General features: G+C 47.5%; 8 protein-coding genes across 8 annotated transcripts; 5 read left to right on the plus strand and 3 right to left on the minus strand.

The window, feature by feature from the left end:
* Positions 1 to 1390: 1390 nt before the first annotated feature.
* Positions 1391 to 4462, plus strand: COCMIDRAFT_106270 (uncharacterized protein; the record flags this gene model as incomplete). The annotated part of the gene is made up of 5 exons (XM_007693899.1): positions 1391 to 2206; positions 2274 to 2394; positions 2457 to 2743; positions 2796 to 3511; positions 3640 to 4462. The coding sequence occupies 5 exons, from the start codon at positions 1391 to 1393 to the stop codon at positions 4460 to 4462; spliced, it is 2763 nt and encodes a 920-aa protein (XP_007692089.1).
* Positions 4463 to 5254: 792 nt separating this feature from the next.
* On the minus strand, positions 5255 to 6755 carry COCMIDRAFT_40423 (uncharacterized protein; the record flags this gene model as incomplete). Its single annotated transcript, XM_007693896.1, has 5 exons — positions 5255 to 5846; positions 5906 to 6074; positions 6156 to 6467; positions 6498 to 6640; positions 6709 to 6755. 5 exons carry the CDS (start codon positions 6753 to 6755, stop codon positions 5255 to 5257), a joined length of 1263 nt encoding a protein of 420 aa, XP_007692086.1.
* A 417-nt stretch (positions 6756 to 7172) lies between these two features.
* COCMIDRAFT_40424 (uncharacterized protein) lies at positions 7173 to 8516 on the plus strand (the record flags this gene model as incomplete). The annotated part of the gene is made up of 4 exons (XM_007693897.1): positions 7173 to 7335; positions 7551 to 7910; positions 7998 to 8415; positions 8468 to 8516. 4 exons carry the CDS (start codon positions 7173 to 7175, stop codon positions 8514 to 8516), a joined length of 990 nt encoding a protein of 329 aa, XP_007692087.1.
* A 1784-nt stretch (positions 8517 to 10300) lies between these two features.
* COCMIDRAFT_40425 (uncharacterized protein) lies at positions 10301 to 11751 on the plus strand (the record flags this gene model as incomplete). The annotated part of the gene is made up of 3 exons (XM_007693898.1): positions 10301 to 10402; positions 10446 to 10623; positions 10670 to 11751. The coding sequence occupies 3 exons, from the start codon at positions 10301 to 10303 to the stop codon at positions 11749 to 11751; spliced, it is 1362 nt and encodes a 453-aa protein (XP_007692088.1).
* Positions 11752 to 12264: 513 nt separating this feature from the next.
* Positions 12265 to 14249, plus strand: COCMIDRAFT_106304 (uncharacterized protein; the record flags this gene model as incomplete). The annotated part of the gene is made up of 2 exons (XM_007693900.1): positions 12265 to 12307; positions 12376 to 14249. The coding sequence occupies 2 exons, from the start codon at positions 12265 to 12267 to the stop codon at positions 14247 to 14249; spliced, it is 1917 nt and encodes a 638-aa protein (XP_007692090.1).
* Positions 14250 to 14686: 437 nt separating this feature from the next.
* Positions 14687 to 16312, plus strand: COCMIDRAFT_106299 (uncharacterized protein; the record flags this gene model as incomplete). Its single annotated transcript, XM_007693901.1, has 2 exons — positions 14687 to 14717; positions 14772 to 16312. 2 exons carry the CDS (start codon positions 14687 to 14689, stop codon positions 16310 to 16312), a joined length of 1572 nt encoding a protein of 523 aa, XP_007692091.1.
* A 2436-nt stretch (positions 16313 to 18748) lies between these two features.
* On the minus strand, positions 18749 to 20918 carry COCMIDRAFT_8886 (uncharacterized protein; the record flags this gene model as incomplete). Its single annotated transcript, XM_007693891.1, has 2 exons — positions 18749 to 20518; positions 20613 to 20918. 2 exons carry the CDS (start codon positions 20916 to 20918, stop codon positions 18749 to 18751), a joined length of 2076 nt encoding a protein of 691 aa, XP_007692081.1.
* A 1415-nt stretch (positions 20919 to 22333) lies between these two features.
* Positions 22334 to 23896, minus strand: COCMIDRAFT_8887 (uncharacterized protein; the record flags this gene model as incomplete). Its single annotated transcript, XM_007693892.1, has 1 exon — positions 22334 to 23896. The coding sequence occupies one exon, from the start codon at positions 23894 to 23896 to the stop codon at positions 22334 to 22336; it is 1563 nt and encodes a 520-aa protein (XP_007692082.1).
* Between the last annotated feature and the right edge of the window lie 2014 nt (positions 23897 to 25910).

Raw genomic sequence — 25910 nt, forward strand, 5'->3', positions numbered from 1 at the left:
TACTAGAATATCTTAAATATCTTAAGATACTAGGGTCTTTTACTTTATAAGATAGTTATATATTAGTCTATTAAATAGATTAGTATTGTTAAACTCTTAGTTATATCTATAACTCTTTTCTATAAGAATCGCTAGGCAACCCTTACAGCGCTAACTCTAATCCTACTCGCCCTAACCTGGATCGAGCTAGAGAAGTATTAGCACTCCAGACCCTGTGTAACAATTACTACCTGTTAGATAACTAGGCTAGTAATACTAGCCTTCTAGAAGGCTTAGTTAATCTTATTTCTTACTAGTAGAGAGCTAGTTATTTAGCCCTCTTCTAGTATAACTAGCGTCTAGTAGTAAGATACTAGTTTTTTAGCTTATTATACTAGCTTCTTCCTTAGCTATACTATTATCTAGGCTTAGTTTATATTATTTACTATAATTATAGCGTAGGAGATTTAAGCTAGTTTTTATACTTATTATATAGCTATTAACTATACCTTATTTAAAGCTATAATTATAGCTTATTTAAGTATCTTTATTACTTATTAAGAGGTGTTTATAAGCGTAGCTAAGTAGTAAGCTAGCTTAGTAGATAGCTTTTTTATAATTTAGTTAGCTACTCTACTTATTTTAGTATAGTCTCTAAAGATATCTAGTAGCTCTAGTAGCTTATTTTAAGCTATATAGGACTCTTCTATTATTAAGGCTTAAAGAATAAGGTCTCTAGCCTAGTAGATTACCTTATTAGAGGTCTTAGTAATTAGTTTTAGACTAGAGGTATTTTAGTATAGATTTCTACCTCTATAGGTAGTCTCTAGTAAGAAGTTAATATATTATTTATTTAGTAGTAGTATTAGTATTTTAAATACGCTTAGTATTAGTTAGTTTTAGGTAGGGGTAGCTAGAGTAGACTCTATCTCTATTTCTCTATTAATTTAAGCCTCTAGCTCTAAGCTCTTCTACCTATTTTCTTAGGTATTTACTATAATAGTATTACTATCTAGTAGTATTTTATTACTAAGCTATTCTCTTAGTAAGTAGCTAGGTAGTCTATATATTTTTGTTTTCATGAGTAAGACGTGTTCAAATTAGCTACTTTACTAGCTTCTAGCTCTATAGCGCGTGGGCTGCACGGCTTAGCACTAGTTACACTTGATTTCTTAGGAAGGATTTGTATATATTTAGCTAAAATTACACCTATTCTAGAAAACTCGAAGTTGGTGTAATAGACTAGGGAAGACTTATGAACTCTGTAAAAGCATCGGATTGAGCTGAATGGAACTGCATTACATCGCATCCTAATCTAATAATATCATTAGTTTTATAAAGCTAAATTGCCAATGTTCTCCAGATGGTATCACTTTGTTTACACTCCTTAGTCTGCACTCCAACTATAATCATGACTATCGTTCAAGACAGGTCGACGACACTTCATGCGACAGCTAAGAACCTGGTCCAAAATGTTCTAGCACGGTTCAATGGAACCCATGATTCGAGTCTCATGAGCTGTGCTGTTTATGACACAGCATGGCTGGCCATGATTCGAAAACCGGACGCCAATAACACACAATCGACTTGGCTTTTCCCGGAGTCTTTCACTTACATATTGGACACCCAACTTCCAGATGGCGGGTGGGAGTCTTATGGGAGCCATAGCGATGGGATCTTGAACACAGCAGCCTCAATACTCGCCATACAACTCCATCATGACGAACCAGCTCAACTACGCGACGTTACCGCCCTAGAGTTGTCAGAACGCCTTGATCGCGGGTGTGAAGCGCTACAGCGTCTCCTCAGCTCCTGGGATGTACAATCGTGTGTTCATGTTGGATTCGAGATTTTGGTTCCAAAGCTACTGAGACTGTTAGAGGAGAAGGGCCGAAAGTTCGAATTCGACGGCCATAGCAGCCTAATGGCTCTCAACAAGGCAAAGCTTGCACGCTTCCGACCGGAGATGGTTTATGGGGAGCTACTTACAACGCCCTTATATTCCTTGGAGGCATTTGATGGAATCAAATCCGAAAAGGTGAAGCATCACAAGTCTCTTGGGGCACTTATGGCATCGACTTCGTCCACGGCTTCATACTTGATGGGCCTAAATACCTGGGATGATGAAACAGAAGCCTACTTAAGACGTGTAGTGTCTATTGGGCCAGGCAGAGGAAGCGGCGGGGTGCCGGGAGCGTTTCCAACAACCTATTTTGAAATGACCTGGGTAAGATCTCCTGTGTTTTATCGGAACATAAACCTTCTTGGCTAACATATAATCTCACTGAGTCTAGGTTGTGACAACTCTACTAGAAGCTTCATTTACACCAGAACAACTGGGCAGGGAAAATTTAGAACAGATCGCGCAAGTATTGTCCAAGGCCCTTGAAGAAGAGGGAGGAATCTTGGGGTTCTGTAAGCTTTCATTAGAGACTTTGTAATACGTTTTACTAGAGACGCTGACACTGTAGGGATAGCGCCAAGAGTTGGGGCCGATGCCGATGACACGGCCAAAACTATGTTGACCTTACGCATGCTTGGTCATCCTGTGGATCCTTCTGCCCTGCTACAACGTTTTGAGACAGAGGATCGCTTCCTAACTTATCAATTCGAGCGGACGCCAAGTTTCAGTGCTAACTGCAATGTTTTGAGCACTTTGCTTCATATGCAATCCCTTGATCAGTATGCTACTTCTATTGGAAAAGCTGCAAGGTTCATATGTAATTGGTGGCACGACTCGGATGAACAGATTCCAGATAAATGGGTATGCAAATATGATTTATTATCGCATTGGAGGCTGAATTGACTGGAAACAGAACACAACTTTCGGTTACAATGCAATGCTGATGGTACAATCTTTGGTTCGATTGCTGGACCAGTGGAATGAGGGTAAACTTCAACTGCTTGATGACGAACTTATTTTTGAGCTTATCCCACTTGCAATATTCCAAGCATTGCTACGCTGTTTGGCGAAACAAAAGCCAGATGGAATGTGGGGGGACTCTGCAGAGGAGACAGCCTATTCCGTAATCATCCTCGCAACCGCAGCTAAACTTCCATCTGTAGAGCCACTGCTTACAAGAATTAACGAAAGCATCGAAAAGGCTCACAAAGCTCTCCTTCGTTCAGGCATAGACAGCCAAGCGAGCTACATTTGGGTAGGAAAGACCTCGTACAAATCTGAGATTCTTTCAGAAACCTACATTCTGGCGGCGCTGAACTCAAGCGCTACCGCGCCAATGACTGGAGATAGGATTGCATCATTATCCACTATCTCGGCGAGTAAGATTGTCTCATGGGTGAAATTTTACTCAGGCCTTCCAGGAATTGCCCAAACACCAAATTGGATGCTAGTTGCGTCTATCATCGAAGGGTCACTCCAGTCTCGTCGCTTGCTCCGTAAGTGTAAAGAAGCATTCCCAGAATACAGCACAGACGTCCCAGAGAGAACTCAGCAGTACTTGGAGTACATCCCGGCAGTATGGATAATCTGCAGTAACAAGGACAGTATATTTTGCTCCTCAAAAATATTGTAGGTTATCACTTTTTTTCCCCTACCTCTCTCGTGCTGTGGACTCAAATCACTCAAAAGTCATGCTTTGATTTCAACGCCCGCGTCCTCATAATATAAAGAAATATTTACTAACGCTAAGGTATTAGGTTTGACATGATGATCCTGTCCTTTCTCACCTACAAAATCGATGAGTACATGGAAACTATTGCCACTGTAGGACCCGGCGGACTAGACAACTTGAAGCAAACCATCTCCAAGGCGTTTAGTTGCATACAAATACCTGAATCTACATCAACAAATTCTTCATCGCCAACTGACAGCGTTGACAACACCTTGGCCCATTTCGTCAGCTATGTCATGCGGCTTCCTACAGTTATTAACGCAGCCAAGTATGACAAGAATCGGCTCCAAACGAAACTTCACACCTACCTAGACTCTCACGTAGATCAGCTTATACAAGATCAATTTTTCTCCAGCGAAAACAGCGCAGATACAACTCGAACGCATAAATCCATGGCCAATCTACACGAATGGGTCCATGGCGCTGCTTCTTCATCGACTTCTTGTCAACACGCCTTCAATCTTCTTCTCTGCAGCCACAGTGGTGATAGCGATGTCTTCGACACTGCAGAGCAAGAGTATCTCGCTGAGAATCTCAGCAATCATTTGGGGGCAATGTGTCGGATTGACAACGATGTTGGATCCATGGCGCGCGACAAAGCGGATGGAACACTTAATGCTGCAGACTTTCCTAAGATGAATGTTAGATTAGGTGCCAAGGCTCAACTACTGAATTTGGCTCGTTGGGAACGGAAACAAGTCTCAGCTGCGCTGGAGGCTTTATCAGAGGTGCTGGTCTCGGGTCAGCAACAAAGAGTTGAGCAGCTACTACGGATGTTCACAGACGTCTGCGATGTTTATGGGCAGATTTACCATCGCCGAGATCTGTCAGTTGTCAATGCACCTTGATTTACTTATAGTGCAGAGGACGTGAAAGGTATACCTACCGAGCTTTTAGGTAGACTAAACAAAAAATGGCTGTGAAAATTATCTACCTAGAATATCCTACGACTCAGCTGAGAAAAGAGAGTAGGTTGATATATGTGTTTCGATCGTACTTCTCTAGCCCTATTCAAAGTAAAAGCACCTGTAATGATAAACTATTTGCCAGCTTTCACACATTTTTGCATTACCGCTTCACGACAAGAGGAAGGCCAATGGGGGTTTGATAGAGTGGCCAACTCAACTATGAGGTACGTCATGCTCGGTTGACGTAAAACTGTCCCAGAAGTTCTCTCTATAGTTATCATTTCTACGAGTAGTGACACTGATATGTAAGTTTGATTGTAAATCAAGAATCTCTGGAAATTGGAATCAATAGGGACGCACATAATCAAGCATGTTTGTTAATAGTGCCCGAGAATTATTCATCCAGGAATCGTCCTTGTGCAGTAATCGCCCATACAAACTTAAGGCGTGTAAGTCAATAATACGTGGGTAATCACCCCAGATAGGCAACCGAGGCAAGCAACCCTGACTCGGCCTCTCTACTTTTGGTGATGTCAAATGATCGAAAACGGACTTCGCCTCACCCTTCTGCGGTATTGCGGCATAGCTTAACTATAACCAAAATACGTACAAAGTAAGTTTGCAGGCTGAAACAAAAGATCCTTCGTACTAAGATTCTCTGCTATTAGAGATGGCCCGACCGTCCAGCTCTCTTAAATAGTACTGATTTGCAGGAAGTTCCTGAGGTACTGCTCAAACGACAACAAGTGTAGACGACTTTACATCTGTTATCATCTGCGACTCTGGTTTCTGTGCTGCTTTTGTTGCCGCGTTACCTAGCCTTCGTCTCCGATACAGAATGAAGCCAATGGCACCAAGTAGGACCAGACCTCCCAATACACCAACGATTATCCCACCAATTAAGCCACCCGACAGCTTTGACGCTTCATTTGTTGGCACTAGGATATTGAGGGAAGAAGTTGGCGAAGGTGCAGCATCGATTGATCTACCCGTCGAGTTCGTGCAAAACTCGCTAATCATGTTATTCTGTTTGTCAACTGCGACTACATCAAGGGTTCTTGACCCTGTGTTCGCTTGCCAGACGGAAAATCGCCCGGCTTCTTGATTGACCATTGTGTATGCCGAGCTCATGAACAGCCGGCCAAGAACTGGTAGATCGTTACCATTATAGGACTGAAGTGAGTTGATGACGACGTTTCGCACCGATGTATTTGTCTGTACTGCGCTGTTGGAGGCAATATATGTGTCGGGAACAACGAGTTCGGTATTAGGAATCTTCAATGAGATGCTGTTCGGAAGCTGGATCGTCAGGCCTCCGTAATAACTAACTCATGATCATTAGGTTATGTAACTTATGGACAGGGGGATAGTTATGTCACTTACACGTTACTCGGCTCAAAGAGCATTGTGAAGTAGTTGATATCGAGGCTTCTTGCCTCGGTCCTGTTATCTGGAGGCGTTCCACCCGTGATCAATTTGAAGTTGTCGTAATAGCTTAGTGGAAGCGTCATTAGTCCCGCGGATCTGGGACTTATGCATGCTTGTATCGCCGCTGATTATGATCCCATGAAGACACTCATGTCAGTGCCGTTTGGCCTGTTCAGAAGGATATCGCTGACGGTTACTACCATACCTGTCCCACAACGGCCGCCTCGGAACCGTGATGCTGTGAAGTTGTCATTTGGATTTGAAATTAACGATCTGTCCACACCGCCGAGAACCAATGACCCTCGACTTTGCTTTTCGGCGGGACCACCGACGAGTTCCCAGAATATGGAGTATACTTTCGTACCTATGTTGCCTGCGGAAACGAGCGCTTGTAAAAATGATGAGTTCTTGCCCAAGCTGAGCTGCGATTGACTGGTGAAGGCCTGACTGAGGTGTTGTTTCGGAATGCCGAATCCAAACGAAGAAATCGATGTGTTAATGCCGAAGCTGAGAGTGTCTTCGATTCAGTCCGCTTTGAAGCCATCACTATCCTTTCGACTGCTGACCGACTTGTCTGTAGACGATTTCCATGCATCGTATGCTCCGCCACGAAATGTTACACATGCTCCCGATGAGTAGGAATCTGCACAGAATCCATCCGTTCCGTAAATATACGTCTCATTGTAATCTCTATAAGCCGTATTGGTTAGCTATGCAGGATATTCGATACTCCTCAGGACGTGGATTGTAAGACTTACCCGCTGGCGAAAAAAGATATGTTCTGATTATTGGAACCGACGGTCATGGAGATTCCCCTCGCATAGGCTCCATTCGGTAAAGATACATTCTGAATAGGTGCAACAATGGGCTGTAGCTGGCACTGGCTATTAACAAAGGTAACGAAATGCAAAACTTCCAGAGTGAGTAGGAAAATGCCCATTGCAATAGTGATGTTGAAGTTGACGACGCAGAGAATTCTGAAGGACCAGTGACTGGTGGTATAGAGAAATATCAAAACGGCAAGGCACTTCTAGCCGATAGCGCTTAGCTAAGTAACAGAGCATGTTCATTCGAATTCGGTGTGGTGTTGCAGTCAGGTTATACCAGTCCACCAACCAGCGAACATTGTTAAGCGCTGCTCAACGCCGCTTACTAGCGCCGACCCTGAGTCAATGTCGATTAGCCCCTGTGCGAATCTAGATATTAGCTGAGCTGTGCCGCAATGCCATATCACGATATTGCAGACTACAACAAAAGCTCTCCTTTGTTTGTCACTAGAGGTGCCTTCCATATCTTCATGGGAAATGCCCTAGGCCGTGCGATCGTTGTTCTTCGTCCTCTTGTAACCATCATCTCCTTTTCCTCTGTATACATCACCTACGCAAGTGCGTGTGAACCAAATACCGAGCTTCTACGATATTTTCCTAACATATTTCAGAAGCAAGCTATCACATGACCACTTGAGTTACTTCTGGAGCACTCCAGATCACTAGTCATCACAAAATGATGCATTCGCGCAGGAGAATCGAATTTGTGGTGGTAGCAGTGTTCATGATCTACATATGATTCCTCGTCGACGCGCACTTTGATGATGTTCAAGAAAAAGCTGTCGAGGCCAGCGCTGCTGAGAAGCCATGGCGATATGAGGCAAAAGAAGAAGAAGAAGAAGAAGAAGAGTATAAGATATTTGATCACGAAATTTCCCACGGTGCCACAAAAGAAACGCCCACTCATTATTTAAGCACCCCGACGCAAAGTCATACGGTCGCGACAACTATCCCATCTCTACCCGATCGCGTCGTAGTAATGGCAAAGCTTCCCACAGACGACACACGCTGGGTACATACAGACCTTCCAGACTGGCAATCGGCCATCTACGACATCGACACGGAGACTCCGCACAAGATATCGAATCTGGACCCGCTCACAAACAGTACTCTACGTGCGCTTCGCAACAAAGGTATGGAAGCGAATGCTTACCTCGCATACATTGTGCAGAATTACGATAAGCTCCCTTGAACCATCGCCTTCATTCATCCGCACAAAGATGGCTACCCAGTCACCTGGCATACCGATAACAGCGAACCCTCGAATGTAGTCTCTCTACAAACCCTTAATATAAACTTCATCCAAGGTAATGGCTACGCGAATTTGCGTTGCATTCCTGATCCAGGATGCCCCCACGAGGTGATGCCGTTTCGAGATCGGCCGGAGGAACACCGAACAATCGAAGCAGCAATGCCAGATGCGTGGCGAGACTTGTTCAACAATACAGATGTACCGCACATACTGGCCACTCCTTGCTGCGCACAGTTTGCCGTGTCGAGCAAGCAAGTGCGGAAGCGGCCGTTGGATGAATACAAAAAGTATTATACGTGGCTGATGGAAACACCGCTAAAGGGTGAGACCAGTGGGTGGGTTTTCGAGTATCTCTGGCATATTTTGTTTGGCCAAGAGCCGGTTTAGTAAGTACTCGATGATCAGTATTGCGATGCGCAGATGCTGATTTTAATTAAGTTGTCCCGCATACGAAAAATGTTATTGTGATGTGTATAACAAATGTTGAAGTACCCTTGTTCAGTCTAAGATCTGCGCAACCTGGGTATATGTCGGTGATATGTTCGATCTTACTGAAAGATCGAAGCCGGTGTGCACATGCGCTCAAGATCCTAGCACGAAAAGCAACGCGCCGTCACCATTCTCAACAAAGCATGGCATGCGGAAACGCTATCCATACTAGATGGAAGCCATGGCTTATAAACCGAAAGTCTTTTTTTTTGGTTTTATGTGGACCGGATGGTTGTATGTCGGGTAAGACTTGCCTAGCGCAGTAGATTGGGCATCGGGTCGACGATTTGGATCAACACGAGCGGCAAGAGACTCGGCAGACGCAGAAAGTAGCAGCCCGAGGGCTCTACTGGTACTAGGCTTGTGTTGATGGAGTTAGTGAGCTGCTAATTTGTGCCGAGGTAGAAGCGTATGCAGGGCCTGGCTATGTTTGGTAGGTATCACGCATCTGTGGATTATGTGTTGCCGTAATTAGAGGCCAAACACGTCTAACAATTTGGGTTAGAGCATGCACAGTACTCTGTACACACACATGTACTGCGGTGTCGCCGAGGGAAACTTTCCGACAAGGTTAGTGGGTGAACGAATGCCAGGCTGATTACTACCAGTCCACAAGGTCGTGTGTTTGCGCAGTGCATTCAGAATGCGTGAGACGAAGTGTTTGATGGGTCCACGGGTGGAGCAGAATTGCAGAGTTTCTGGGGCAGCAAGTCGAGTGCACAGAAGCCATTGGTGACGTGACACAGGGAAAGTGATGGTGATTAGCGGCGGGAGGCAAAGAGGGGCGGGACCACAAGTGGAGAGTTGCAACCTTTCTCTCGCTTGCACTTCCTCGACCCTCGCTCCCAGCCCGCGCGATGATGAGTAGCCAGCCATGAGCGTCATACACTCTCGTATTCTTCTCTGATACGATTGATTCCCCACATTCGCCGTCGCAAGACCAGCAGCCGTTGCTCTCATGGCCATGCCCTCGCTGGTTGCTAGGGCAAAAGAGGTCCGCGGAGTCTAGGGCGACATGACAATCAATTGGGTGCAACAAGCATAGGTCATTATATAAAGAGTCGGATAACTGCATGGGGCTTTGCACAACGTGTGCCGTTCGCAGCGGGATATTGCCAAAGCCTGTTTCTTGGTCCAAGCCACACAGTTTGCTTAACCGCAACTGTCTCGAAGATCGCTCGTGTTGCGGCGTGGCAGTCCATGGCAGACGACATTGAGGTTACATGGACGTGGCTGATCCTCCGGGCGCAATGAAAGACCGGCACATTAGTTTCGAGAAACGAGAATGCCGTCAAGCACAGAAGATCAACAGCTTGCTACGCCCCAGGTTGGGGCATCCTTGGGAGCGAAAGCGAATGTGGACCTGACTTAGAATAGTGCCTGTGCAAGGAACGTGAACGGGTATACTCCGATGACCTCACCGTGACCGTCAGTCTTCCGGCAACTAACCAACCGACTACACGGCCATGGGATGGATGCGCAGTCGATTGGCTCAATGGGCAAAAATAGCTCGGTTAGGGCCTCACGCGTTGTATCAGCCTGCCCTGCAAACAGCGCGGGGGGTGCGCCATGGTTGTGCAGTTGTGCTCAGCCATGTCTCTCTTCCTCTAACACGCTGTACCTCTGCGCCATCTTGGGCGCCCATTCACTTTCACCTCACTCTCTTTAGCTTCACACGCCAGCTTTCCTGCCTTACTAGACCTTATTTTGCTCTATCACTACATCTATCTATCACTCCACTCTTCCTTCCATTCTTCTCTCTTGACATTGACTTGGCCAATTATGCTATCCGCAATGGCGCTGCGGCGTATTGCCATTGTCACTGCTCTGGTAATCTGTGCGACTGCTCAACAGTGCTGTAAGATACTTTCGACCGTTTCTCATGTACCCTTACTAATTGGCAACGGACTATCCCAATGGCGACAAGGCTCCCGACACTGAGCAACCCTGCTCCTCAGCAGAAGGCTCAGCCTGCTGCCCAGAAAAATGGCAGTGCCTTGACAATGGCCTTTGTCACTATCCTGCTAATAACTTGTACGGCAGATATAGCTGTACCGACAAGAGTTGGAAGTCGGAAGCCTGTCCCTCCAACTTGTGCACCTACGGTTAAGCGTCTGATAACTCCATCTCGATAGGTCTAACAAGCATTAGATCTCAAAGCTGCTGGTGGCGAGTCAATAACACAATGTCCCGACCACAACGACCAATGGTGCTGTAACGCTGACGCTGTGCACGTCAATTGCTGCCAAGAGTCTCCATCACCGCGACCCTTCTTTGCCCTGCAGAATCCAGCAGCATATGCCACCGTTGGCTCCACGACAGCGTCAACCGTACCGAATCTTGCAAGCATAACAGGCCAAGCAAGTGGGGGTGGCTCTGGAGACCAGGCGTCAACATCGCCAAAATCTGTACCCCCATCTTCTTCAACTTCGCCCGCATCCTCGTCGCCAATTTCAAATACCCTATCGTCTCCTACCTCACCTGATTTACCTGCGTCGGTAGACTCGCGCTCAACTGCTACACCATTCACTTCGATATTCTTTAGTCTTTCGTCAGGGTCTACCGGATTTGTCAGTGTTCCTGTCACAAGCTTCCTGCTGCCTACTTCAGGAACTAGCAACTCAGCAAACGGTCGCGGTAACGGGCGCGGATCAAACTCAAATTTGGGATTGATAATTGGCTGCGCAGTAGGCATTCCTTTGGGACTTGGATTGATTGGCATCATCTTCTTACTTTTCCGGAAGAGGCGCCAACAAAAGAGTGACTCCTACAGTAAAGCCGATGGGGCGGGCGAAGACAACCCAAACATTGCAGGTGCTGCTGGCGCCAAACTGACGAAGAGGGAGATGTACCGCAACTCCGCGTCTGCTGCTGAAATAGATGGAAATCCTATAGGCGTTGGGCGACCAGTCTCCACTGTTCAGGGCCACGCAGAACTGGCATCAGGAAATGGATTCCATGCAGGACACAGCACGCCCTACGGACCAGACGCAGTTGGCATCGGTGGCGGAAACCTCCATCCAGATCGAAACACTTGGGATAGTTTTCCACCCCAATACTCACCAGGGCAGAACCAAGCGGCTTTCAATCATCCAGAAGCGAGCGAGTTAGCAGATACAAGCATAAGGCCAGCCGTTGATGAGAAGGGAGAACAGCAGTATGTGGCATACAGACCGCAACTAGCAGCTGAGATGCCGACTATCACAACCTCACCCGAGGATGCGGAGAAGTAGGGGCGTCCGTAGAGATGAACCAAATTGTGGGTTCTTTCGAGGGAGAACGCGCATGTACATGGTACGCTGCATGATGCCGATCTTACATTTTCTTTTGTACATACATTATAGGTCGAAATGGTACGTGTGAATGAGGACGTCGCCAATATAATGGCTGGATATCTGAGTCATTGGGTAGTATCCAAGGGAGAGAGGACTTGCTTATGATAGTTGTCATGAACACTACATACCATGACCTGAATTGATTGCGCAAGCAAGTCCGGAGAATTTATCACGTGACAAGTCTTGGCGCATGTGACCAAATGATGGCGGTGTGTAGTACTAATACATATTTAGTATATATGGGGGTGAGCGAGTCATGTCACTCGGCCCTGTCGTCAGCCCTCGGAAGGGCGCTCAACGATATTGCCAGATAACCGTGTCGCATCCGGTATTTACATGCCTGGTGCTCGCTCTACTACCTCCTCATGTCGTCTTACACATTTTCGCATAATCAAGCATATTTCAGTCATCATGGAATACTTGCCAGATGAACTTGCGCTCCATATCATTTCGTGTAGGTGCTCGGAGATAGCATGCGCCCCCATCCACCCCGACCCCCACTCTGACCGACCAACTTCCTAGACCTCGAACCCTATGAACTCGCCAACCTCCAGCACGTGTCCCGCCGTTTCCTCAACATCTGCCGCGATAGCAATCTCTGGAGGTCCCTATGTTTCACGCATTCTGCTGCTGAGCGCCGTCGTCGCCGGCTCGGGTTGTCGACGGACATTGACCCGCGACTTGTTGAGCTGATCCGCGCCGCCGACACGCTTTCGACTACATTTGACACGTCCGGTCACAGTGCCGATGCCCCTGGCGCCGAGACACAGCACGAGAGGAACAAAGAGAAAATACGGCAGGCCTTGATCACCAACTGGGATCCAAGCTATCCCGAGGAGAAAGTCAATTGGTACCAGGACTTTATACAGAGACATGCCGAACAGCAAATCGGTTGGTTCCAAGATGCAGGGAGTGAGGGCAAAGATGGTGGAGATACCAGGAGAGATGCTACGGGTGCGGGCATTTTGTTCGACCATGATGGGCTGGCAGAACACCTCGTTGCACCCCTTGACGATGGCAGTATAAGCATCTGGGACGCTTCGGCAAGTAGTGAACGCTTTGGTAAAATCGTTGCGAAGAGCGACATCGGTCTGCTGCCTGGTAAGAGCTCCGACTTGGATTATGATACGAGGGTTACACAAAGTCAAGCCATCATGACGGAAACAGGCGCTGTCGAGTGCGTAAGCATCGATAGCAAGCTGCACAAGGGCTTCTTCGCTGTTCAAAACATGTTGAACGAAGTTGACCTCAATGTTCTCAAGATAGTGTCGAGGACCCCGTATCCGTTTCCCATAACGGCTCTGTCTGAAGCTCATCACCAGACACCGCTGACGGTCGGAACAAATTGGACGCTGCATCTTCATGACACCCGAAAGCCTCCCCAGGCCGCATCTTCGGTACGGTGTGAGCTCATCGGCGGCGCGACCGATACTTCTTTTTCCCGCCTCGAAACGGGGGACTTTGGCAGCCATGTCTCACTTTCACAACCAGGCGCGCTTTCCATTCTGCACCTACCTACAGCGCGCGAATGGGACGGCAATGGAGATATCTGGGTCGGGGGCCGCTTTACGAGTATGCTCAATTTTGACCGCAGATACTTCCCCCGGCTCCGCGGTACTGTGCACTCTGGCGCCCGACTTTCGTGCATAACAGCCATACCATATCCCTTTGTGCCACAAGACCTCCGACTTGGCCGGCCGCACCCATCGCCCGCGTTGCTGCGCGAAGTCAAGGCTCTCTCCGGCCATACTTTGATCGCAGCAGGGGAATATAAAGGAAAAGGCTCACTTGAGCTCTACGGCCTGTCCACCGAGCCATCGTTATCCATTAACTCGAGCGATAGCCGCACAACAAGTAACAGGAATGCGTACTATCAGAATAGGCAGACAGCCAGTAGCTCAAAGCTGCTTTCTGTTGCACCGCATGGTACTCGGCTTGTCTTTTCGGATGGCGATGGCAATATGAAGTGGGTCGAGCGTGACGGCTCAACGCCCGTTCGCCAGTTCAACATTAACGACTTCCAACGCTCATCTCCCGAACCTGCATCACAATCTCAGCTTGTCAGCGCACAGTCAGATACACAAGCCGGCTGGGGCGATATTGTGCAAAAGATTCTGCCCACTGTGAATCCATCTCTGCTTTGCCCTCACTCTCCCTCGTCAACCGAAGCACTTGGTCTCGACAACTTGATATTGTGGACTGGGGATGGTAAGCTAGGTATGGTGGGCTTTGGGCGCGATCCACCATTTGAAAGGGATGTGTTTGAAGATGCGCTTGAGCAGCAGGGCAATGATGCAGGGGAAAAGGTGAGAGAGAGGGAGTATAGTGCTGAAATGAGGAGAGCGCTAGAGCATCAGGCGAGAGAATTGAGATGGCTGAGGGGGTATGGACTGTAGAGTGGGGGGTGTATAGCTAGAGTGTTTATGGTTCGAGTGATGAAAATAGATATACAAGTTAGATAGTAAAAGCCATGTACATAACTACATTAGTATGGTGAGCTCATCAACTCGAGTGGATGTAACGGGTTGGTCATCTAGCGCGAACCCTTGGTTCTCGCTCCCGCATGACGCGCGCCACCAGATACCATCACCTCTGTCGTTTATCGCATGTATCCTTGTCCCGGCCTGCGAATTTTCCCATTACGGGTAGGCATGAGAACATGATGCTCCAACCCCATTGTGTGTCGTTTTCATGTTCGGCTATGCGGCACATCATGCGGCACATCGTGCGCCTAGGCCAAGACACGTCTCCACGATGGTCGTACTCTCACATGCCAAACGCGTGACAACTGGTAACACATACACGCGATCCTTATTTGCTGCATACCGGACGAATGAGGCGCTCTTTACAACGTGCTACACGCGGTAAACATGTCTCTGTACCGGTGCTATAGTTGGCGAGCTGACAGTTACGTTCAGGATGGCTGGTCTTACCCCTCAGCAGACACCCCTCTCGCTTGCGATCCTATCCCTTCCTCTTGCAACAACCAGCCAACAGCGCGCAAGGAGTCAAATCACCAAAGGGCGACAATCGTGATGAAGAACGAAGCAAGTTTGCTCGAAGTGTCCTTGAGGGAAGCACCGTTGCTCTGATATCGTTATTTGGTCTAGGCTTAGGCGGCTACGCATACAGCCTGTTCTACAAGAGAACAGTAGCGAAAAAAATTGAGAATGCCTTTGATCCAGGGTACAGCTCGCAAGAGCGAGTTGCTCTCGGTCGCGTTGCATACGGCACTGAACCAGAAAAAACACAAGAGATTGTGGAGCGAGAATACTGGGTCCCAAGAGCCGAACAGCCGGACATTGACAACATCGTAAATGGGAAAGCAAGAGGGAAATACTACCTCGTCATTGGCGAAAGAGGTACCGGAAAGAGAGCATTGCTTTTGGAAGCTATGAGAAAGGTTAATGGCGATGGCATTGCTATGCTAGAAGCTCATAATGATTTGGAAGTATTTCGCCTACGCCTTGGTAAAGCCATCGACTACGAGTTTCATGAAGATTATATTGGTGGCTTGTTCAGCATTAGAGGCCCAAGAGACAGTTCGCCCTTGTTGGATATTGAGAGAGCACTCAACCAGTTGGAGAAGGTAGCCTGGTCCATGCGGAAACGGCGTGGAAAGCCTCTGATCATGATTATCAACAACATCCACTTGTTCAAGGACGATGAGCCAGGCAAGCATCTGTTGGAGATTCTCCAGCAACGAGCCGAGATTTGGGCGGGTAATGAGCTTGTCACAACGGTCTTTACGTCGGATGAGTTTTGGACGCTTGAACGGCTGACACCGCACGCGACCAACATGGGAGTTATGAGTATCAGAGATGTGCACAGGGACACCGTCACCAAAGCACTCAGGCAATACAGAGCACGATATCACAACGAGGATACGCCAAAAAGCGTTCTTGATGAAGTTTTTGCCCAGGTTGGTGGTCGTCTCATCTTTTTGAATCAGGTTGCAAAATCACAAAACATGCTGGAAACTTGTCGCCAAATCAACCGGAGAGAAAAGTCATGGTTCCTCAACAATTGCTGGATTCTGGGCGACTCCATGGACGACGATGTCGAGGAACAACAAAAATACTGTGCCGCAGCCATCGTCTTGGCGCGCGCTCTAGTTCTCCGCGAACAAGACTCTGACGGAGAGGAATTCACGCTCCCCGAGATACCCCTACACGAAGCACGACAAATCATTACACGAGCAGACTTTGTACACCCTTTTGACCACATCAACGTCGTTCACATCGATGCGCACGGCATGGTGCGCGCAGATTCAGTCCCCATGCAAAACGCCTTTCGAGACGTCGTCAAGCAGCCTGGTTTCGAAGAGCATTTGAAAGCAACGCTTAATCGGTTGGATGAGTTGGAGAGTTTAGCACGAACAAGAGAAGTTGCGGTGAGAAAGCTGCCTGATCGGAGCGGAGGCATTGTTCCTGTACAAACATATTGTGCAAAGCTTTGAAAGGATCCAGTAGGATGGTAAGAAGAAGAGAGTATCCATGCTGGTATCACAAATACCATTGTACGTGTTACTAGATTATGTAATGCATATTCCCTTGTTCAGCCGATTAGCGCAGTGTTACTCAGTCATGGAATTTACGGTGCACGGTCCTGTGTAGCATTTAGGTTCATGGATATCACCTGCTACTCCACGACTCGCAGACTTGGACATATGGGCTGCCGCAGAAAGAACCGGTGCAATATCTACTTTGCGCCAGTTGAATGACTGTTGGAAAGTAGATTAGATGCTGTCGTCAAAATCTTTTTGTGTCAAACATCTCAAGGAGTTCTTGGCTCATATGGTGCAATGCGTCTGTGTGGTACGTTTCGTCTAAAATCAGCTCCGGAGAACGATTATGCTACCAAAAATTTCAAAATTACGGTGCCGAATGATCAAATCAGTTCTATCCACCCTAACGTTCATACACAATATGGGGTTTGTGTTGTGAGCCTAGCTCATAATCAGCTCTTGAGGCCTGATTTTGCTCGTAAAGAGTTGTAAAATTCTCAACCACACGGCCGGTTATGTTATAAATAGCCGAAAACTAGCGCTTGCAACCAGTCAGAGACCATTCAAGAATTTTTAATACGAAATAACTTCAACATGGCTTCATAATGATTGCGAGCTAGTTTGACAAGAGTGAAGGAATCGTAAGAGCGCTTTCGCATTGAGTATGATCTAATTTTGGAACAAGGAAAATTGTAACACCAGCTACGCAGAGTGTGAATTTCGACAGATGGGTTCCAGACATATAAAGTTGAACAGGTGAATGAAATCTCTAGAAAATCACCCATCACATTTACTTCATCACTCCATCCCAACTCTACAAAATCTCCAGTTCATCAAACCCAATATGATGTTTACCAAGACTCTCGTCTTTGCTTTCATCAGCACTGCTCTGGCATTCCCAGAAGGCGTCTTAGTCTCCAACGGGCTCACTGGGGTTTCAAAGATTATAACACGTGACATTCCACGATCGGAGTTGGCCAAACGGGAATTTGATCGCACTGTTATTTCAACCGAGGATCACCCCACCAATCCATTGTTGGCTCGGCAATCATGCGTCCTTTGTACACCTGATAGTTGCGGTCCTTGTGGACTTGTAGGTTAACCGTATACTTACTTTACCTGACTGAAACTAACTTATGATAATATAGACCGGAACAAGTGTACGTTATCTTCTATACCCATTAGTGCAGCTCAATAAACCTCTCTCTCTCCCTCCCTCTCTCTCTATTCTATCACCTGATACTAACTTTGTCTTTAGATATCGGTACGATTATCTCCTTCACCCCCTCTTATTCTCAGATTTCTGCTAACATAAATGCCTATGGAAGATCTGCTGCCTGCTAAGTTCAGGTACCTTGAACATTACATCACTCTAACAAAGAAAAATAGAAGAGCTTCTGTGGAGCCATTTGTAGATGAACCTCAGGAGGATATCAACGAAATTCGCTTGTAGTATGAGATTCCTTCACACACGAATTCAGCGTAGCTAACTAGACGCTAGATAGCGATATATGGTGGCCCCTTCGGCTTAGCTTCATTCAAGTTTTGGTGCCGAAGAAGCGTCCTTGAAACGCGTTTCTGAATCCAACTACTACATGTTCTGGAAATCTATCTATACGTGTATATACTACTACAGATATCCTGTACAACTTAGCAATGGGATGTCTATATACCCCCTCTAGAAACAAGTCAACTGATTATCAGAAGTGACTGATTCTCTCTTCTCTTGGCCTTCTTCTTGCACTTACGCCCCTCATTCTGTCAATGTTTATGTGGTTTCTATAGAAACTACCACCTTGGAACTTGGCTTGGCCTCGAAAGCTAAAAATATTGATTGCATCTTCCTTCAGTTCCAACATAGACTATTTCTCTCTTCGAATGCTATAAAGCGTTGGGTTTTCTATGAAAGTGTAGCAACTTCGGTCAAGTTATACGAACCTTGTCATGTTAGTTGAATCAGGCGGGCTTGAAGTCTTTTGATGAGTGGTTTAAATCAGCCACGGATCCGGACCTATCCCTGTTGTGCTCCAGTTGATGTGAGTATTGATGCCATTGATAGGTCTTAGGGTTCACATTTGTGTCTGTCTCCGCAACTTCTACAACGACTGTCTTATGCCATATAATTTCAGCTTGGCGCCATTGCATTACCAGCCCAAACGGACTCCCTTACTCACCGGTGCGGGTCTATAGGTTGCGAAAGTCTTAAAGTCACAAGTTCTAGTGCTTTTGCAGAGTGATGTGGGAATGAAGCACGGTTTAGACGCATTCTTGAAACACAGCTCACTCATCCTCCCTCAGTTTGTATCAACATGACTGCATCAAGCACGAGGTGCGAAGATATCTAATACTACATTAAATCATTTGCTCCCTTGCCACTATTGAATCCCATCAGAAGCCCGCAGGACAAGCGACCGTCTCTCTAACCAGGTTCACAGGTGTCTGTGACGCTGGAGGGTTATGATAGAAAATCAGCTGTCCCGTAGAAGAGGATAAGAGCACACTTGACTCGTGGGCAGCGTGAATGCATTGCAAACCAGCATTCGGTGTTGTCCTACAGGTTGTGAATTCAACTGAAGAATCACCCGATATCCCGGGTCTAAAGTAACTACTATTGAGAAATCCAGTTGAAGACACGGAGGATGAGACTCGATATGATACATCGGAGTATACAAGGTTGGTGGAAGTTCTGAGGAAACAATTGTTCATTCCCACGGCGTATTGCTTGAAAATAGCTTTGTTGGTAGTGGACAATGTTGCAAAGTTGCGGGGATCCACGCCCATATAGCCTCCAGAGATTGTGTCTTTGACTGTAAAGCATCCATAGATAGGTACGCAACTTCTGGCTGGGGCAGCGGCTTGAACAGTAGTAGTGGAAGTCGTAGTCGATCGGATAGTCGTAGCGATCCGGAGCGTTGTGGCGATGGTAGTAGTAGGAGTCGGTGCGACATCAATAGTAGTGCTGATCACAGTCTGAGTCGTGGTAAAAACAGTTGAAGTGGCTGTGATTTGGGTCTCTGTTATTGTGTCAGTTGCAACCTGCGAACAGGCGGCCGATAGCAGTGATCCCGGCCAGTTCGCAAAAGATGCAGGGGTAGGCAATGCCGCGCGTTTCGCCAGATCAGGACTAGCAGCGATAAGAGAAGACACAACAGAGGCTGGTAGATCTACATAGGGCCAAATATCGGTGTTGATAGAGTAGGCTGTGGTTGTGGCGTTGTTGGCGAACCGTCGCAAACGTGCAGGAGCTGGCTGGGTAACAGTCGTGGTAACAGTATCTACCACTGTAGTTGGATCGTAGGAAGTGATAATGGTAGAGGTTGTAACTGGATTGGGAGTCGAGGTAACGGTGGAATCGACAGTGGTGACAGTGACAGTGCTGATAGTTGAACCCGCGGACACTATACTGGTGGGTGCAACATATTTGATGTAGGATGAACAGAAGGCAGCATTCTCTGGTTGTCTCAAGTATGAAATATCAGAATCGCAGATGGGCTGACCGGGATCGGCATCATTCGAGTAGATCTCTGAATAGGCTATCGTGTAGTGATCGCTGCCACGCCATTGTCCCTCGTTGGAGATGACATCTGGTGTGTTTGGCCACGTAGTGTTGTACATTGAACATATCTGAGCTTGCGGCACTCCATTCTTCATGAGGATGTACGTGTTGAAGAACCGGCAGATGCTCCTGGAATTCAGATGGTCGATATTGAACCGAGATTCGGCCTCGCAAGCGGTAGCGCAGCGGGATGGATCAAACGGAGCACCATCGCTTAATTCCTTGTAGGTAATATATGTGTCGCGACCATTACAATCCGAAGGTGCGTTGACGGCCTTGTTGCCAACGAAGGTACCAGTGTACCCGGGAACCGACTCAGCGGCGGATGGGTTACGAACATAGCCGTTAGAGCCAGCGATTACAACACGAAAGTCGTTACGCCACTGACCATCGTTGGTAGCAGTTTCCGGGGAAAGGACAGTGCCCCACAAGACACATTTGATAACAGTAGTTGATGCAGGATTGGGGCAGGCTATAGCAGGAACCTTCTCCGGATCACGCTCGAATAAGATGTTGAAGGAAAGACATCCTTTGGTGGTCGAGCATTTGGCAGCGCAAGCTTCAGTGTCATAACTGGATAGGGAAAAGTATCCCATGTAGGACTAGTCAAATTTTTGTTAGGATTTTCGAAAACCTGCGTTTTGTGAGGCTTACAGATGTCTACGACGACGCTTTCATGTTCTGGAACACGTTCACATATCCTTCTGGAATTTTCGCACCATTGGCGACATCTGAAAATTTAGAGAAAGCCAGGAATGCCTCTGGAGTATCCGTTGAAGGCACTGGGCCTGATCCGAGCACCTGACCGGAGCAATCCCAATCGCGCTTCAACAATTTTGCATGAGGAGTTATGGTATCATTGAGGGCTCCTTCTCCCATAGGAATAGTTACTGGAGGAGCCACCTCATCAGGCTCGACTATAGCACTCAGATCCATGTGCTGAGGGATTGGAGTTGCTGCTGCAAGCGTTATAAGCGCAAGAAGCCCAGTTGATCTTCTCATAATGAATAGATAGTAGAAGTTACGAGATGAGTGGATATAGTTGGGTATAGCTTTCCGCTGGGAGTGAGCGGGTGCTGCAATGGATCGTAAACAAGTACTGCCGTTATTGTCATGAAAGAGAGAACGTAGGCAATTTATTTCCAGCGGGATCTTGGCGGCGCCTCAGCTGACGAATTCATCTTGGTTTTTCACTAGAAAGACTGAGATATTTTCAGCAAGTGGCGTTGTAATGCTAAGAGCTGAAGAAGCCTGAAGAGAGCGATAGTGGGTGCTTTCCAAAGGTCTGAACACAACAAGTTAACCTCATCTAGACGGATATTGGTTTAGCTCCAAATCTTGATGAATCAGACACCTAGGCATCGGGTACTAGGGTTTGGGAATCGTTAAACTGATAACCTGTCTCGTCGCCAAGAAGCCACATACTGTACTACCGGAGATTAGGACTAGTACACGCCCCCATTGTGAACGCATCTTCTCTGGTTTCACCGGAGACACCGGTCAACAGGCTGTATCGAAACATGCTTAGCCATGTTGAGAACAGAGACTACTATGTCCACATCTTGGTCCAAGCAAGAGAAGAGCAAACTGAACGTGCTACAACTCCAATGAAAATGGCCTCAAACCGCCCTTACAGTGTACTGTACCGGTTACAATCCGACACATGGAATGTTATCGTCATTGCGCTTTGCATAATAGATGAAAAAGATGCCGTATGTCTGACCGCTACATTGGCAGCGCCATCCACGGACGACAGCCAGCCTTATTGTTAATGAGATCCGAAGTGTAACCTCTGGAGCTTGCAAGTCGCATTCCTATTATCCAGCGGTGACAGAACGAACACCAAGTCCAACGCGTTCGCTTCAGAATCTCCCATGTGATCTAATCGTTCTTCTGAGAATCTAAAGATTCAAACCCAGATTGTTGAACACTGTCCTTGTTGCAGCCACGGCCAATACGAAAACATATCCCATTGCTCTTTGGTGAAAGTATCGTAACGCTGAGAGTTCAGCTCTCAGGGTGGAGTTGGGCTTGGCCGTGACCTGCCAAGTCATACACCCCTATGTTGGGTCCGCCACATTCTTCGCAGCGAATTCTGCCTGCTGTTCCTCAACATTGGTGGCATGCTGTGTGCTTTCGCGCTTGTGATATCTGGTCAGTTGATATTTGCCGTGAGCTCGAGCACGAATGAGCGGTGAGGATAGATTGTAGTAAGGCAGCAAATTTGGTTGTGTACAAGAAATCCGGATCCGGATCCGGTTCCTTCATCATTCCATATTCGGCTAGAAAAGAAGGAGTGTGGTCATCAAGTTGAATTCGCGTTATAATACCAAGACAGGAACACCACCCGAAAGTATGCCTCCTGGAGCGCCATGGCAATATGCCCTTGAAAGCGCAGAATTGCTTCGCACGCCACGCTAAGCTTCCCAATGACTCGCTGCTCCGAGTGTATGTTTTCTGGCCTCCTTTTCCGCTGCAGCAAAAGCTTCCGGCTTTTTCTTTTTCTCGTCCTTCAGCGTATGTTTCTCCCAGTCCTTCAGGACCTGAAGCGTGGCTACAACGAGTGCCTGATCTACTTCCGGAGATCGTATATAGATTACTTCATCAGGCAGGTTTCCTGCAGTATTATTGACTCCACCGTCCCAAAAGCAGTGGTCTGCAACGATATGGCCATACAGCGGATCCGGATTGTATCCTGAAGCGACGAACAGCGCATGTCTGAGGGTATCGTACCTTGCGCCATCGATTGAGGACACTCTGCTGCTCGTGACCCACATGTAGGCGCGTCGGTCGGTCCCGATAAATCTCAAGGAGTCGTAATTCAGCGCATGTACGTATGTTGTCATGATGTCTCTGGAGTTGGGTCCACTTGGTGTTAGAACTTCAGACTTTCGCATATTGGTTTTGGGATCTATCTTGAGCTCATATGTCCACGTAGTGGCCTGTTGTTTGCTAGCCTTCTTCCCAAGATTCTCGAGTTGCTCATTGCACGTCATAGTCCAGGACAGCTTTGGGGTACGAAAGCTGCCGCCAATAGATTTGAATTTGAAAGAAAAGGTTGGAGGTACAGAATCCTGTCCCCTTTCTGAAGGCCGTTCTTCGCTCCATGTCGACGATGCCGGCGTATCGAGCCAGCAAGAACCTGAGGCATGTTTGCCTCCCCGGCCGGCGTACAGTGTTTGAAGTATGGGTGGTGGAGTCCATTGTGGAGGATAAGGCGCTTGGCGATATTTTTCTACATAGGATGGCAATGAAGCATGGTCCAGAGCAACGGGTAGGTGGCTCACGGGTCGTTGGTCTGGGTAAACTGGTATCGGGAGAGTTTGCTCTGCGAGTTTGGGACCTGAGTATCCGGTGGGAAAAGGCTCCACCACAACTTCTGGTAATGTGCTGAACCTAGTCGTGTCTATCTTCTGAGCGTGATTCAGAGATGCTGGACTCCATGGTGCAGCATGTGTCCCTACGCTTTTTGAGTGGGGCCGTAATGATTGTGCAGATCGGTGGTGTGTAATGGGTATTGAAACCGAGTTTCGAGGTGCTACACCGCATGGGGATTGGTTATTGGAATAGGAAACGCTCCGGGAATGTGGCCGCAGCATTTGAACAGACCGGTGTTGGTGCAGTGATGGCGTGAGGTGTTGGGGGCTTCCAGGAAACGGGTTCATCAACGGTGTAGAGTTTGTGACCTCTAGTTGCGACATGCTACGCGCAAGGAGTTCATCCTGCTTCAATTGCTCTTCGGATGTGGTTGTTGGTGGGGCCGGTGGTAATGGTGCCGGTAATTCTGCGATTACTGGAGCTGGCTCTGTGCTGCCGTAGTGAGGTTGAACGTATGATGCTGCAGCTATCGCATATTGAGTGTACTCGGGGTGGTGGTTTTGTGAGTAATGGTATACAGGCTGCGCCGGTGAAGGCGGCGTTTGTTGATACTGCCGCGACTGCCACGGCTGTTGATATGGATTGAAATTCGGTGATGCCATGACCCCTTGCAGATTCAACTCGGTACCGTTGGTTGCGATAGGGGACTCGACTGTTTGCGCGCAATGAAAGGGCCAGCTCCTGCCCAAGATGTCCGACTAGAGGGATGCGCGGTCATGTGCGCACGACAACCAGTCGAGGTGATACGTTGGAGAGCCTCGTCCCAGACAGAGACGGGTAAGCCTGCTGGTCTAAGGTAATGTATGCAGTGTGTGATACTGTGGGATGTGGGGAGTAGTCAGTATCAACCTTTGTTTTGGCGCGTCTCAGCCCCCAGCGCGGGACACTGGTTGCCTAACCGATCGCCCTCAGCCGTCCTCACATCGGGCGGCTAGCCACCCTCTCGCAATTCCCACAGTACGATAAGTATCAGAGCAACCTCGCTCACGCAGATGCTAAGGTGGAGTACGAAGGGGAATGCATGGGTCAGAAAGACGAGGTGATATATCTTGGCGAAGTTGCTGGGGGCCATAGTAGTACTGTAGTAGTAAGTAACAAGCAGTAGTAGGTGCTTGTGGGGAATGCGCCACCCTTCCCACGCGCCACAATGCTGTCAAACTTAGCCATCGTCCCACGCCCCGCAGATACTATACGTCATGGTTGTGCATGTGTCGAGGGGGCAGCATATCATACGTTATGGTGATCTACAGTGTACTCCTCCGTGGCCATGGATCTCAGCTTCCACAGCCTATCCTTGGTGGGCCATAGTCGACCATCTGCAAGGCTTAAAGTCGCTTCTTCCAAAACTACACATCTACGGTACGGCCATCATAAATACCTTTGCAAAGCTTTAGGCGTCCAAATTCATTGCGCCATGCTGGCGCACACGAGGACAGTCTCAAATGGGGCTTTTCTTGATGCAGGAAATGAATGAGATGTGTGACCTGATGCCAGGGAGCCCGTCTCGGTGTGACAAATGCGGCGGTTTCATTTCGCTCCAGCCAGCTAAATTTAATAGGTACTAGCAAACGTCCAATCACTGGGAGGGCAGGGAACCTATCCACATTCCCGAAAATACCAACTGGAGTCAAAGCTCTACAGACTATGCTGCAAGTCGGGCGTTGGATGTGGATGTGCTTGCTATATCTTGTACCTCCAATCAATCTGATACCATATGTTATCCTCTATCCTCATTGTACATTTTACATCAATCGCATCAAACACAATCCAGCACAACAAATAGCAACGCATTTACGACCTGAACCATACAGCACTTCAGTCTCTATAGGAATTAGGTTATGTCAAGATAGTGTTAGTAGAAACTGCAATGGCGGGCAGTATTCATCAAGGCTTCATTCCGCATGTGATAAGATTGATTCTTGTCTGCTCCTGCTCCATGGCTCTCTCTATTTGTACAATGCGTATGCGAAGCGCGTGGTGCGCCATCGTCCCGCAGGGCTAGCGCCGCTTCAACATCTATCTACAATCACAGTTGACACTGTAAATACACATAATAAGACTACTGTAAGAAAGATGAGGACTTACTCGCGTTTTAGCAAAAACATATCAGGAAGGTGGTCGTTGAGCTACTCTTGTAAATTTCCATTTCATTATACTACTTTTCATACAATAGCCTGATGACTTGGTCATTAGTTTAGAGACCAAAACCCTTACAAGGCCCATCCTTCCACGAATACTCATCCTCCCAACACACATACGGAATCTCCCTAAATAGAAGCTTTTGCGCTATAATTGGTGAGAACATGTCAGTGACTGATCGTATGAGGTAAAAAGAAGTAGGAGTCTTTGACACCAAGAAAGTGGGGGCTATCGTGAAGGAGTGGTGGGACTTACTGCAAAAAACCAGCTTCGCATCTACAGAAAGTTCGAGATACATGGGGTACTTCTGGTTGTACTTCTTACTGTAATACTCGACGTAGTTGTACCTGAAACCCATCAAGTTGCCGTCGCCGCATTCGAACGTGCTAACGCCGCTGCAGTCCTTATCCCATAGGAGAGGGCAGTTTCGTGTGGCTCGACACTTTTCGACACCGTCTTCCTTGACCCAAGCTTCGA

Source organism: Bipolaris oryzae (assembly GCF_000523455.1).
Source record: "Bipolaris oryzae ATCC 44560 unplaced genomic scaffold scaffold_187, whole genome shotgun sequence".
NCBI lineage: Eukaryota > Fungi > Ascomycota > Dothideomycetes > Pleosporales > Pleosporaceae > Bipolaris > Bipolaris oryzae.